We start from the raw sequence: 13,490 nt of genomic DNA on the forward strand, positions 1-13,490 counted from the left end.
GAAAAAGAAAAAGGGAACAAATATTTAAAGAGAGAAAGATTAAAAAGAATGTGAATCCCTGAAGAAAATAAATTTTATAGTAACTACCAACTGAAAAGATTAAATTTATTTCATTGAAAGTAATCGATCCAAAGATATCGAGTAATTGATAATTGACAAAAAAAGAAAAAAAGAAGAAATAAATATTTAAAAAGAGGAAGATAAATATGATGTGTATTAAAAAAAAAGAAACAACTGATAATTTACTTTATCAAAAGTAAAATTAAATTAAACATTATAATAAAATTATAATAACAATCTAAAATTAAATCATCAGAGTTACGATTCCATACAAGATGTCGTATGGAAAGAAATTCCTTTAAAATCGATTAAAAGTGAATCGAAGATAATTTTGAAAAGTGTCAGTGATATATTTTAGAATAATGTGGACAGTAGAAGAATCGATAGGCAGAATGTTGATCGTAAATGAAGAAACGAAATAAGAATTTCACGTCGATCATGTCCGATACATGTCGGGAATCACAGCACCTGTGGAACCTTGAGGTAAATTGTTCACCTTTTACACACACCAAGGATTATTCGATTCTTATTGAATATTCCATTCCCTTAGATATTTTTAGATATATTTTTACTCTCAGGAGACGAGAAATATATATCCTTTTATGTATAATACAATATAATCACGTTCATAAATATTGGAATAGTAATTGTTGATTTTTTTCTGTAAAATGTTTCGATCAATTATGATTCTTTTATTCATGCAAAAAATACAAAATGTATAACAATTATTCAATAATCTATAAGTTTATAAAAATTATTTATGTGAATTTTTATAATTATCTAATAGTGTTTTAAATTTATTGTATTTTCTATAACATTCTGATATTTATGAATATATATCGTATGATATGATATGATATGAGTCATATATTCATAGATCGATCAAATAAGTTTTTGGGTCATCGAAATTATATCAGAATCAAATTTTTGAAAATTTAATTGATCTTTAAATATCGTTGGTACGTATCGTAGATTTACGATGGATTATTTGCGAAGCACTATGATGCGACGTGTCTTCAACAAAGTTTCAAGAATTATTTATTATTAAATTAGTTGGAAAACTTGTTATTATTAAATTAATAATTAAGGGAATTATGATTTATTTTTAAAGAATAATTCAATATTCTTTTTTTACCTTTCATATTTTAATATACTACTTAATAATAATTCATTAATAATTCTTAATAAAAATATCACTCGATAAAAATATAAAATAAAAGTTTAGAATGATTGAAAATTTAATTAAAATTAGAGAACATTCTGTGCATTAATATATATTAATATAGAATTTATGAAACAGAGTTCAAATTTAAAAATTTATCATTCTAAAATTTCTTCCTTTCTAACACACATTTCTGTCACATTTTTCATTTCAACACTATCGATCATTCATCACTATTAATGCAAACCATTTAGATTTATTTCTCAAGTTCGTCCAAGTATTTCCGGTAAGAGTTCCTTTCATAAAAGTGTTTACGTATCTAAAGGGGGGAGGTGGTAAATAAAATCGGCATAAAGTGAAAAATTGCAAATAACGAAAGATATTCGGAACGTAGGTGGATCTTAGGAGATAGGAAGATAGAGCTTCTTACGATTCGAACTTCTTACTTGACAATGCGAAAGAATGAAATCGAGGAAATAGATAAGGGATAAATTTGTTACGAGCTAGATATCGACGTCTTGGTTTTCTCGATTTACGAGTGTTATTTCGTTAAAGAATGAATCGTCTCCTTGTAGCTACGTTATATTCGATACTATACTTTCCTGCAGTTAAAAGTAATGGAAGAGTCCCATATTGGATAGTAATTTGATAAAATGGTAGAGATTTATGGTGAAATTCTCTTCAAGAATGATGATTTGAATGAATGGATAATGTTTCGTTATTGTCACGATGAAATTTGTTTAAGAGTTTAATAATTTATTTAGCATTTGCAAAAATTTTTGCTTTCAAACATGTTATTTGAATATTAATTTCGATATATATTTATCATTTTTAAATTGTATGATATAATATAATCGTTGTATGTAATATTATTTTATTAAGATTGAATAAACATTAGATTATAATATCTTTTTGTAGTATTACAAAAATTTAGAATTTAGAAAGTCTAAATTTCATTTTAAAAAATTTTAAAAAACCAATATTAAAATTATTTCATAAAATATATGAGATATTTATATTATCATTTATTTATATTTTATGCGAAACTATCGCGTAGATATATATCGGTTTATTTCCGAACAATATTATATTTTTCGTCAATACTTTTTCCATCTTCCAAAAAAAACGAATACTTCCACGCGAAAAAATATTGACAAAGCCCACATCTACCGTGAAAAATAAAATAAAACATCAGGCCGGTTCATAAGTGCATATGTATTTTCGATGCTTGTTAAAAAACTCGGGCGATTCGTTAAAAATAATTTTTACGAAGCTGAAATTATGATGTTAAAAAATTTCTTGATTTAAAAAAAATAATAATAATAATGATTAATTGTAAATTAAAAATTGAACTTTAATTCACTATTTTTTTCCTTTGATTAATTTTTAATATTATCAATTCAAAAATTGTAAGATATATTAAAATATAACGATAACTGTTTTATATTATATATTATACTGCTTTTAACGCTTTTAAAGTCACGTATCCTTCTATATCCTTCCAAATCTATTGCTAATCTTTATATTCAATGTTCTTTTTGCTCTTCGTGTCTTACAATCCTATTAAAAAGGAAAAAGAAATACCGAAATGAAAAGATTTAGAGATCTTAATTTTGGATTATAATTAATTAATTTTTTTTATCCTTTCTTACATAAATTTTATTAAATTTAACAAACCATAAATTTTTTTTCGTCTTCCTAGATTATTTTACGCTACGTTATAATTTTTGTTCTATCATAGATAGAAATAAACACGATCTTACGAAACGATCTTATATCTCAAACATTTCTTCATCACTTCACAATTCGAAAACACAGCGTCATCTGCAATTCCACGATTTATCGCTTGAAACAAACCACGCGTTGTTCTCATTCCTATACACGAATCTTCTAATTGCTGTACCAGGTGCAATGTCTGTGCCCGAGGACACAATCTTAATGAAAATTTATCTCGTGCTCTCGAACTTTTGTAACATTTTTTTCATTAAGGAGAGGTTTCAAGTTTTGTTTGGATTTAATACTCGTTTACATTGCTATTTCATTATTCTAAAAATCTCGATTAGCTTGTGAGATTTTTAATGTTTATAATGTTTATAAAATGGCAAATTATTTTTTGATTTTCATTAAATAATATACGAATTAATATTTTATTACAACAGTGTCTGATCATCACATCATTTTAAAAAATTTATAAGGATTTTCCATATTATTATCCTCCTAATTTGTTTAGAAATCAAGAGATGAATTCAAGCGTTAAAAATTACTTTCCGATTCCGTAGAAAGTGTATTTTAAATCGGTATTTTTTAAATTAATGAGAAAGGATATTTACCTCTTAATAATTCAATATTAGTAATGATACAAATCCAGCTTGATGCGTCAAATGTCAATAAACTTGGGATATTTCGGTCTACAGTTTCATCTAATTGATTTCGGAACATCTTGATGCTTGAGAATATAATTGAGATGTTTAAAGGAAGAGATCGTAATTACTAATTCATCTTATGTTAGATCAACGTCCAAAGTTAAACTTCGCTAATAAAAATATATTAATATATTCATTAAAAATTATTCAGAATATATTGTCTAAAATTTTCAATTTAATTTTCAAATGGTTCACATTTTCAATGGTAGAATACATTTATCTATTATTAAGTAGATTATTTTATTTGAAAAAACACATAAATATAAATATTTCTACCAATAAAATTTTAGAAGCACATGAAACACTTTGAAACATAATTTTATATATGAAATGAAATTTATATATTTCTTAAAATATTCAGGAAATAATTCTTCAAATCTTTATTTCTTAGCGTTAATTGAAAAAAAATATGGAAAATCCGTGATATATACGTCGCTTAGCATTGATTAATAGCGAAGTTTTACTTGTAATTGGCTTCATTAATGAAATTAAAACGAAATATACGAATAACTTTCAATTATCAATTTTCAATGATTAATGTCGAAATAAATATGACGGCATCGTGGGGATGATTTCTAATACTTTTATTTTAAAATTGTATTTTCATCGTTGAACAGTTTGTTAGTTTAGCCTACTTTTATTCCAAGTATGAATAGGTTAATGTAATGTTTTGTTTGAAAAAAAAAAAAACCGAAAGAGAAAGTGGAAAACGATGGACGAGTTTAATTGATCGTGGAATCGATCGATCAATTATCGATGGGAAATTGAAATATCGAGGGAAATAGTTGGTGTGTCAATTATTTTGTAATGGGTATTTGTAATTGAGAAAAAGGGAAAGCGTTGTTTGTTCACGAAATGAATTGACCGTTGATGTCGTTAATCGAGTGTAAAAAAAGTGAGAAAATAAATGGATGAAAATCTTTGAATTTGTTCAATTTGAAACACATAGATGCTGATTTTTTAATTTCGTTAAATCTACGAAGAAATGAATTATTGATTACGAATATAATCAAAATAAATTGAAAGTTCAATTAATAATATATAAGTGTGATTAATAAATAATATTGATAAATGAGAATTTAGAAAATGATCACCAATAATTAATTGAATCGTATAATTAATTTAATATTTACTCTGTTCATTAGAGATCTACAATTGAGAGAAATTTATTTTAAATCGATAAAAATTAACCGCGAATAAAATTAAGAATTCAATATACAGATGTTTCAAGAAATAAGAGAATTTAACGGTATCGAACAAAATTCTTAAAATCGTGAAAAATATTTTATCATTAATTAAAAACCTAATATTAGATTCAGAATCGATATCTGTTCAATGTGAATGTAATGTATTGTAAATCTTATTGTGAATAGCCGCAATAAATATAAATTTGCATTTAAAGGATTATTCCTGCGACTTTGCATGACAACAATACTTTTTGCGATTAAAATTGTCAGCAGACGGATGATTAATGGAAATAAAAGGCTCGTTGAAAATATAGATTTCTTGTTTCGTTTCCACTTTCTCTACAATCCTGTGGAAGGAAATACATTTTAATTTCCCAGAAGATTTGATGTTGTGCGATAACATGTTATTTTCTATTGTTTGACGGTAGAAAAATATGATTTTTAGAAGGAATTCTCGTTTGATTAGAAATAATAATTCTCCACAGGATTTTTCAAAAATATATTTTTCTTTGAATAATCTCATTTGATTTTTTACCCGTAAGGATAATATTTAATAACAAATCTTAAATATTTCGTGACACTTTTGCATCTATGGACAATTTTATCGTAGCAATTTTTTGAAAGCAATTTCAACGGTAGTTTAACGAACCGTGGTTTAACAATATTTGCTGTATGATGCAATCCTTCAGAAATTGGTGATCTTTCGATCAACCGTTGCTTATTTATATATTTGTCAAGGTATTGTTCCACCCAATTCTCTCGTAATCCCGTTCCATTCGAAATTTAATTTTCTCCGTGATAGAGAAGCACAGATGAATTCTGCGAAACGAACCGATGTGCACGTTTCAACGATACGATGATTTTAAATCATGTATCACGTTGTGCAATTCCCAACAATCGATATACGGAGCGATTTGTTTTTTACCGTTTAAAATATAAAAATATTGGTTTATTTTGAGAATGATACGGTATATATATATTATTCATTTATAATTATATTATTTTAATTAATCTTCTATTGTCCAAGTGTTGTATTAATAAAATTAAAATCAGTTATAATAAACTATGTTATTTGTTGTTAAAACAAATAAAAAAATATCAGTATCGAAGAGAATGGAATAAAATATCATAACTCATAGTTCTCTTTTATTAATTAAAATTCGTGAAAATTTGGTAAAAATATATAAATAAAAAAAGTATATAATTAATCGAGAAAATATATATCTTCTTCAATCATTTGAAAAAATGATTCTCAATAAGTTTGTTTCCTTAAATTTTCCACGTCTTCGATCTTTATAATAATAAAGAATAATAAAGAATATCTATATGAAATAAAGATAAAAGAGATATAAAAATTAGAGAGAAGATTTATAAATGCAACGATATATATCGCATAAATAATAATAATCGTATTTCATAATATTCATACATTCAGCTGATCGCTGAAGTCGATTCGAATAGTAGAGAATTAAAATTTCATCCTATCGAATATCTCGGTCAATTTCAATCTTCTGTCTTTTCCAATTCCAGGCTTTTACCATGTTCGAAAAGCGGACGGAGGGACAAACTTCGCCTCAAACTATCATACATCGGATCAAAATTCATCCGTGTAACGTACCTTCTGGAACGTCTCCAACGAATCGTCTCGAGAATCTTGGTTAAGCTTCGAATCCGTACAAACCAACTTCTCTCTTCTCTCTCCGACCAATCCCATTTCGCTTTTCAACTCGCATTATCCCGCTAAAGTGTTTGACTGGAAACCATCAAACTGTGGAATGGAGCTTCTATCAACATCTAACCCGCATAAACCCTTCGATATCCCCCGTTAACAAACTAAACCAAACTTCATTTCCGTTCTTCAATGGCCTGGCAGGATCTCTCTCGCAGCCTCGTCGTCGAGGTCGTCCAAGAAGCGGAAGGGAGAACGGAGCAGTGGTTCCGTTCTCGGTAACGTCGAAATCTCATTTAAAAAAAAAAAAAAAAGAAGATCGTGCAAAAGAGAGGAGATCGAAAAATGGAATTAATCGAACGATTAATACAGCGGTCAATGCATCGATAAAACAGAGAGAGAGAGGGAGGGAGAGAGGGAGAGAGAAGATGGAAGCGAACGAAACGATGGAAGATGGATCGGTGGTGAATACGACCGATTTACCCGATCTTTCGAACGTTTTCGTCGATACCGGTCAATCGAATCATTCCTCCAACTTGTACGATCACGAGGAGAACAACGAATTGGAGCACGTTATTCTTTTAACGGTGAAAGCCACCGTGATGGGTTTCATCATTCTCTGCGCCCTGTTCGGCAATTTATTGGTGATCGTGTCCGTGATGAGGCACAGGAAGCTTCGCGTAATTACCAATTACTTCGTAGTCTCGTTAGCGTTGGCGGATATGTTGGTCGCCATTTTCGCTATGACGTTCAACGCGTCGGTCGAACTCTCTGGAAGATGGTTGTTCGGCTATTTTATGTGCGACGTGTGGAACTCGTTGGACGTGTTTTTCAGCACCGTTTCCATACTTCATCTGTGCTGCATCAGCGTGGATCGTTATTACGCGATCGTACAACCGTTGGACTATCCGTTGATCATGACGAATCTTCGACTGAGCACCATGCTGAGCGTGGTTTGGTGCTCGCCGACGGTTATGAGCTTCCTGCCGATATTCGCCGGATGGTACACTACCGAGGAACACCTCGAGTACAGAAGAAATTATCCGGACGTGTGCGTGTTCCAAGTGAACAAACCTTATGCCGTGATCAGCTCCAGTGTCAGTTTCTGGCTGCCCGGGATCATCATGATCGCGATGTATTACAAGATTTATAAGGAGGCTGACCGTCAAGAGCGGATGCTGTATCGGTGAGTTGTTGACTTTCAATATAGTCGATCGTTGATCGATAATCGAGACTGTCGAGATTTATAAATCGTAAGAGGGACCGACAGATTTTCGTGGTTACGTTTCATTTAGTTTTATGCTCGTTTTTCGTCTTGAACGACATCACGTGTAAAATGTAATTATTTACAGTGAGATTCTTTTGAATCTTTTACGGTAATTTTATTAACAACGAACGAATATCAATGTATTTATGATTGTTTCTAGACAAATTTTCGTATTTTTATTCTCATTCTTTCTTTCAGATATAAAATAGATATTTTTGTAATAAAATTCAAATTATTCGATTACTTCCGAATAATTCGACATATCGACTTTTCCACTCCAGTTGGATCTTCATGGATTCGATCGATATTCATACGCCCGTTTCATCTTTTTCGATTCTCCCATATTTACTCTCGAGTGACTAGATTTAACGATAAATCTATTTGTGGATTATATTAAAATAGGTCATCCTATGCGCAAACGCTTAGACTATGCACGATATATCAATTTCGAAAAATTGACAAAAGCTTCCGGCATATGAAACTTGTTTCACCGTTGCAACGTATTTCATACATACAACTTTACCATCTTCTCTGGGATATTTTCCCTTTTTTTTTTTTTTTTTTTTTTGCTAAAATATTGCATAGCGTTTCAAGAATTGAAAGTGAAAAAGAACACGACAATAAATTATTTTATTAAAAAAATTTTATACCAATTTGTGAAACTATATTTCGATTGAAAAAATCAAAAAGTGGTACATTTCTATTTTTTTTAAATTTTAGAAAAATTTACAGAGACTCTCGCTCTGTGTAAACTAAACAATAAGAATTTTTAATCGTATGACTTAAAATCATTTTGTACCGAGAGATTTTGAAGAATCAACGTTACGTATATACGCTATAAAAATTTTTTTCAATTTTTCTTTATTTTGCGAATCGTTCAATAGAGACAATTGTTTCCCGATGCTCGGTGACACTTTCTGGTCGGTGACGTCAAAAATATATCGGAAATGTAGATTCCTTTCACTCCTCAACCGGAAATTGAATGCGTCGAAGTGAAAACTAAAATACCAGCTGGTTGGCTTAGCGTGAGAAATTAATGCTCCAGTTGAGAACGTTTATACGTCTTGGAGGAGAATTCAAGAAAATTGTTTTGGATCTGAGATGCGAGATTATTGTTTTATCACTTCATTGGATTCAATACATCGTACGTCTTTCGAAAGGTTTGGATCGTATGTTAATTCTTCGAAATGTTGCATCGATCGTTGTATATGATGAATTTTAATACCTGAAAAATATTGAAGATGTGGTTCTTCTTCATCGAGAATACATGTTTCTAGTTAAGATTGCGTTATTTTCTATTATTAGAATGTGTCTGATCGATATATTCTTCTTAAATTTTTATCTCCCAAGTGAATAAAAAGAATTTAAGTAATACGTTTTATAATCATTTTATAGTGAACATTTTCAATGTTTTTTAATTTATTATTTAAACTGAGAATGTACAATATATTTATTTTAATATACAGTTATATCATGTAATAAATAAAAATGAATTAAAAGCTTATATATATATAAAGAAAACGACAGATTATTCAAGATACTTTAAAATCCTCATTCAATTTCAATTTTGAAATCTACAGGATAAGACAGAAGCAATTTTACTCCGATTAAAAATTATTTCTAACCATAGACTCTATCTTTTTTTCCATCTTCGTAATAGAGAAGCTCGTTCGCGTGTAATACGGTCTGTGCTTTTAGAAAACGACTCCACCATCGAGATGCGAAACAACTAAAAAGCAAAAATCGTAATTAGCTGCGAGAACCGAGTAATTACCTGGACGTTCACTTTACGAGACGTTTGTGCATTCAGTTGGCATCGTTACAACAATTTCCATTTTCTCGGTCGAAGTTGAGTGAGAAAAAAAAAAAAAAAAAAAAAAGGAAGAGAAAAAAAATGAGAAAACAGAAGAAAAGCTTATGAATTTTCTTCGAGTTTCGTTGATCGATAATTTTATCCCTGATTGGTTAAATGAACGCGAATTAATAAATAATAGAGAAGTACGTATTCTTAATTAAATTAAGATCCATCGTCGTTTCTTCGTTTCCATTATTCGAGTGAAATGGCGGAGGAAAGGTTAGATTAATGAATTTGTTTTTTCCAAAGGAAAATCTAATGGAAATTAAATTAAAATCAGATGTTAATGAGAGATGTTATATTTTAATATAACGTAAATTGATTTGATCGTATATTTTAAGATTAGAATAAAATAATAGGATTAACAATTTTGGAAAGATAGAATTATTATTTTTGAAAATAATTTTCCCAAAAAAGAAACATTTAGAAACATTCATCTTATCGCAGTTTTTTTAAAATTAATTTATTTTAAACGAATTATTAACCAACACTTAAATATTCGAACGAAATAAGATTATCGTTCATTTTTTAATTAGAAAAGTATGAATATCAAAGAAACAAATTTGCGAATATATTACAGAAATTTGCATTGCAAATCCTTTATTTTGTTTGTTATCGATTTCTCGTGCCGAATAATTACGATCCACCACGTGTCTTTAGGCTTCTACATTTTTGCCAAGGATCCTTTTATACGAAGATTTATGTCCCATCGTAATCGTCCCACCACTATCGCACGAAAGATGAGATGGAGAAATTTGAGCTTGCAAATGGAAAGCATGTCTTTCACGACGAAGGGGCGAGATTATGAATCGATCCCAGGATTCTGCCAGTCGAAGGCAAAATATCTTTCGTTGCTCGATTTCTCAGATCCGTATAACCGTATATTCTAAACAAACTCGTAGCACTCGTGATATCACGTGTATAATTTTCGTCTCGAGAATGTTTGAATTGTTTCCATTCGAGAAGATTGACAAATGAAAAATAAAATCTTACGATGATAAATATTATGGGTTTAAATAATGTTTCGACGCATGGAATGAAAATTCTATCGAAACGAAAGTGAATTTGAAAAAGAATTCCCAAGTTCGAGAGAGATATTCAAATTCGCTTGAAAAGATAATCGAATTGTTGGAGTCCATACTTTGCGGATTTTCCACTTTTTAAGGGTGCTTAAAAATTTGTAGGTCGGCAGTTTTCGAATCTTGTACGGTACGGAGGAATTAAACAAGAGTGCTCTTTTATATCGTGGCTACGAAGTTGCACGCGATCAAGTTTTTAAAAGGCCACGATGGTCATCAATTCACAGGCGTCCTCGGTCTTCGTCATGCTGAATATCGTGACGCGTTATCATACGACGAGCTCTCGAATTTATATCGCAGGAAACATCCTAATTTTCAACAATTTTCATAACCCATCACGATAAAATAATATCCCTCAATTTCTGACAATTTTCATTCCCTCCCAATTTACAAAAATTCTCTTTGAGAAAGTCTCTTTGACAACCAACTTTATACGAATTACGCGATACAACACTCTACGTTCTTGTGTTCTGAAAATATATTTCTCACTCCGTTATCGCAACGTCAAATATATTTCCCTCCCAAATTTGAATAATTTCTCGCTCTATTATTCCCACGATCTTCGAATTTAAAAAGCGCCCCATCCTCGGCATTTCTCCCCCTTCTCGAGCCCGCTATCTCATTCATCCATCCCCCGAATAATCATAATCCCTTTAAAAAACTTTGCTAACAAAACCCGTCGCTCCCACTTGTCGCTCGTACCCCGATAAAAGTCATCTGCATCGCAGATTTTCCAAGACCTCCCGAACAATGAGTTCCGAGAAAACGGCATTTTCCATGGATGGAAAAAGGTTCTTCGTTCACGAGCTCGTAGGCAAGGCTCGTCGGATAGACATCGATACAGAAGTCAGTGGCTAAGTGGCTTTAAAAGAGAGAGCGCGCTTTAAATTCCGTTCGAGCGCATTGTCCCGCGCCATTTTTGGCTCATCGTGAAATTTATCGAGGCGAGGCATCGTTGAATAATAAACACCGGCAGGAATGGCCGCTCGTGAATCCATTATCCGCCGTTCTATTCGTTTACAGACTTCGTCCTTGCTTCCTTCGTTCCTTTTCCACTTCGCTCGGTTCCATCTTCTTTGCGTCGTCGAGATGCTGCGTCTCGTTTGCGGGAAAAAATACGGAGGCGTCGTTGTTGTCCGCCTTCATCATTCTCTCCATGCCAACTTTGATAAAAGGGGAAAACTAAGGGAGAATTGCGATCGAGCGAAACGTTTTCTGCAAGGTTCCTGTTTTTTTTTTTTTTTTTTTTCTTTTACGTCACCGTTCAGGTGTTATTAACGAGATCTCTAACGCTTCGAGAGACTCTAACGTTTTCCAATTTGCGTCTAATTTTAGGTTGATGCGCATTAATCTTAATTCTACGATCGTTGTTTTTACCGGTAAAAGGAAAGATTTGTATACGATTTTATGAGTTCCAAAAATTACAATATCTCCTAAACTAAGTTTGTATTTTTGTTTATTAACAATGCGTTAAAGATTATCGTTAATCTGTTATCTTATCGTTAAATATCGATCTACGAAATAACGAATCTTACGAATCCAAATATTATAACTATTCACAGATATTCCAAAACATATTATTCATAGAGACGTGCATATGGAAAAAGTAGATCAAAGTTGTTTAAATCAAAAGAAATAATTATGGCTAGACTATTGGATAGAAAACACGAACAGAATAACACAGTCATGACTATATAATTAAAATGACACAACTATAGTTAAACGAATAAAAGAAGATAATCGTATGGAAATAAACACATTGAGACAGCTATTGATCGGACAAAATGAAATGAAATAACAAATGGTTAAACGAATACACTAATATCGTTATGATCGAGCAAATAGATTGGGACAATCAATGGGCCGAGCAAGTGGAACAACACCGGTTATGATCAGACCATCGCCATTATATCGTTAACCTGTTATCTTATCGTTAAATATCGATCTACGAAATAACGAATCTTACGAATCCAAATATTATAACTATTCACAGATATTGCAAAACATGTTATTCATAGAGACGTGCAATCAGACGCTGTTAAAGATAAAAGAAGAGAAGATAGAAAAAACGTAAAAGATAGAATAACGAAATCGGTCGCGGAAAGCTCATGAAAGAAAGAAAAAGAAAGAGGAAGAAGAAAAAGAGGGATCGATGTAGGACAATGGAAAAACACTCATCACGAGAATTTCTTTCATTTTTCACGTTGATTCCAGAATCCTATCCATATTTAAGAACACATTTCCCTCCCGATGTTTCGGGATGCTTTTAAGCGACTGTGACGCGTCCTCGCGCTTAACGCGTTGGATTTGTACCTTTGAATCTCTGCCTCCCCACCACCACCACCACCACCACAGACGCCTGTCGCATCTATTTTCCAAGCTTTGAAAAAGCGAATCGGGCGTCCTTCCATCTTTGGCGACGCGAGAGTTCGAAGCAGCGCCGATTCTCCTTTCAAAGTAGCACGCTTCCTTCACATCCCTTTGTCCCCGACAGTAATTCTCCTTGGTCCTCGTGTTTTATAAACAAGTGTTTTTGCGTTGGTATTTGTGTTGGAAAGTTTGACGAACGTAGTAGAACGTGTTTCCTTGCAGAGTTCCCCCCTAGTCTCTTTGTTAACCGGTATCAGAAACTTTTGTAGAACGCGCTGTTTTCTACCATTTAAAAGCTTTGCGAGGATCAATTATGCCGACAAGTGTTTTTCTAGCGTAATAAATAAAATATTAAGGTAAAGAAAATCTTAGTTTTTTTAGAGAAAGAAGAGAAATATTTTACCTTTATTATCTTGAA

The 13,490-nt window shown here is 31.4% G+C and overlaps 1 protein-coding gene across 1 annotated transcript in view; it reads left to right on the forward strand.

Annotated features, from left to right (window-relative positions):
- Positions 1-332: 332 nt before the first annotated feature.
- LOC122710485 (octopamine receptor beta-1R-like) overlaps positions 333-13,490 on the forward strand; it is a 59,262-nt gene continuing 46,104 nt past the window's right edge. The window contains exons 1-2 of the mRNA XM_043928359.1: positions 333-543; positions 6,363-7,687. Of these exons, the coding sequence (XP_043784294.1) occupies positions 6,930-7,687 (758 nt within the window). The 5' untranslated portion in view covers positions 333-543; positions 6,363-6,929. The remainder of the gene's footprint in view (positions 544-6,362; positions 7,688-13,490) is intronic.

This window comes from Apis laboriosa, unplaced genomic scaffold, assembly GCF_014066325.1.
Source record: "Apis laboriosa isolate Shangri-la unplaced genomic scaffold, ASM1406632v1 scaffold14687_cov151, whole genome shotgun sequence".
NCBI lineage: Eukaryota > Metazoa > Arthropoda > Insecta > Hymenoptera > Apidae > Apis > Apis laboriosa.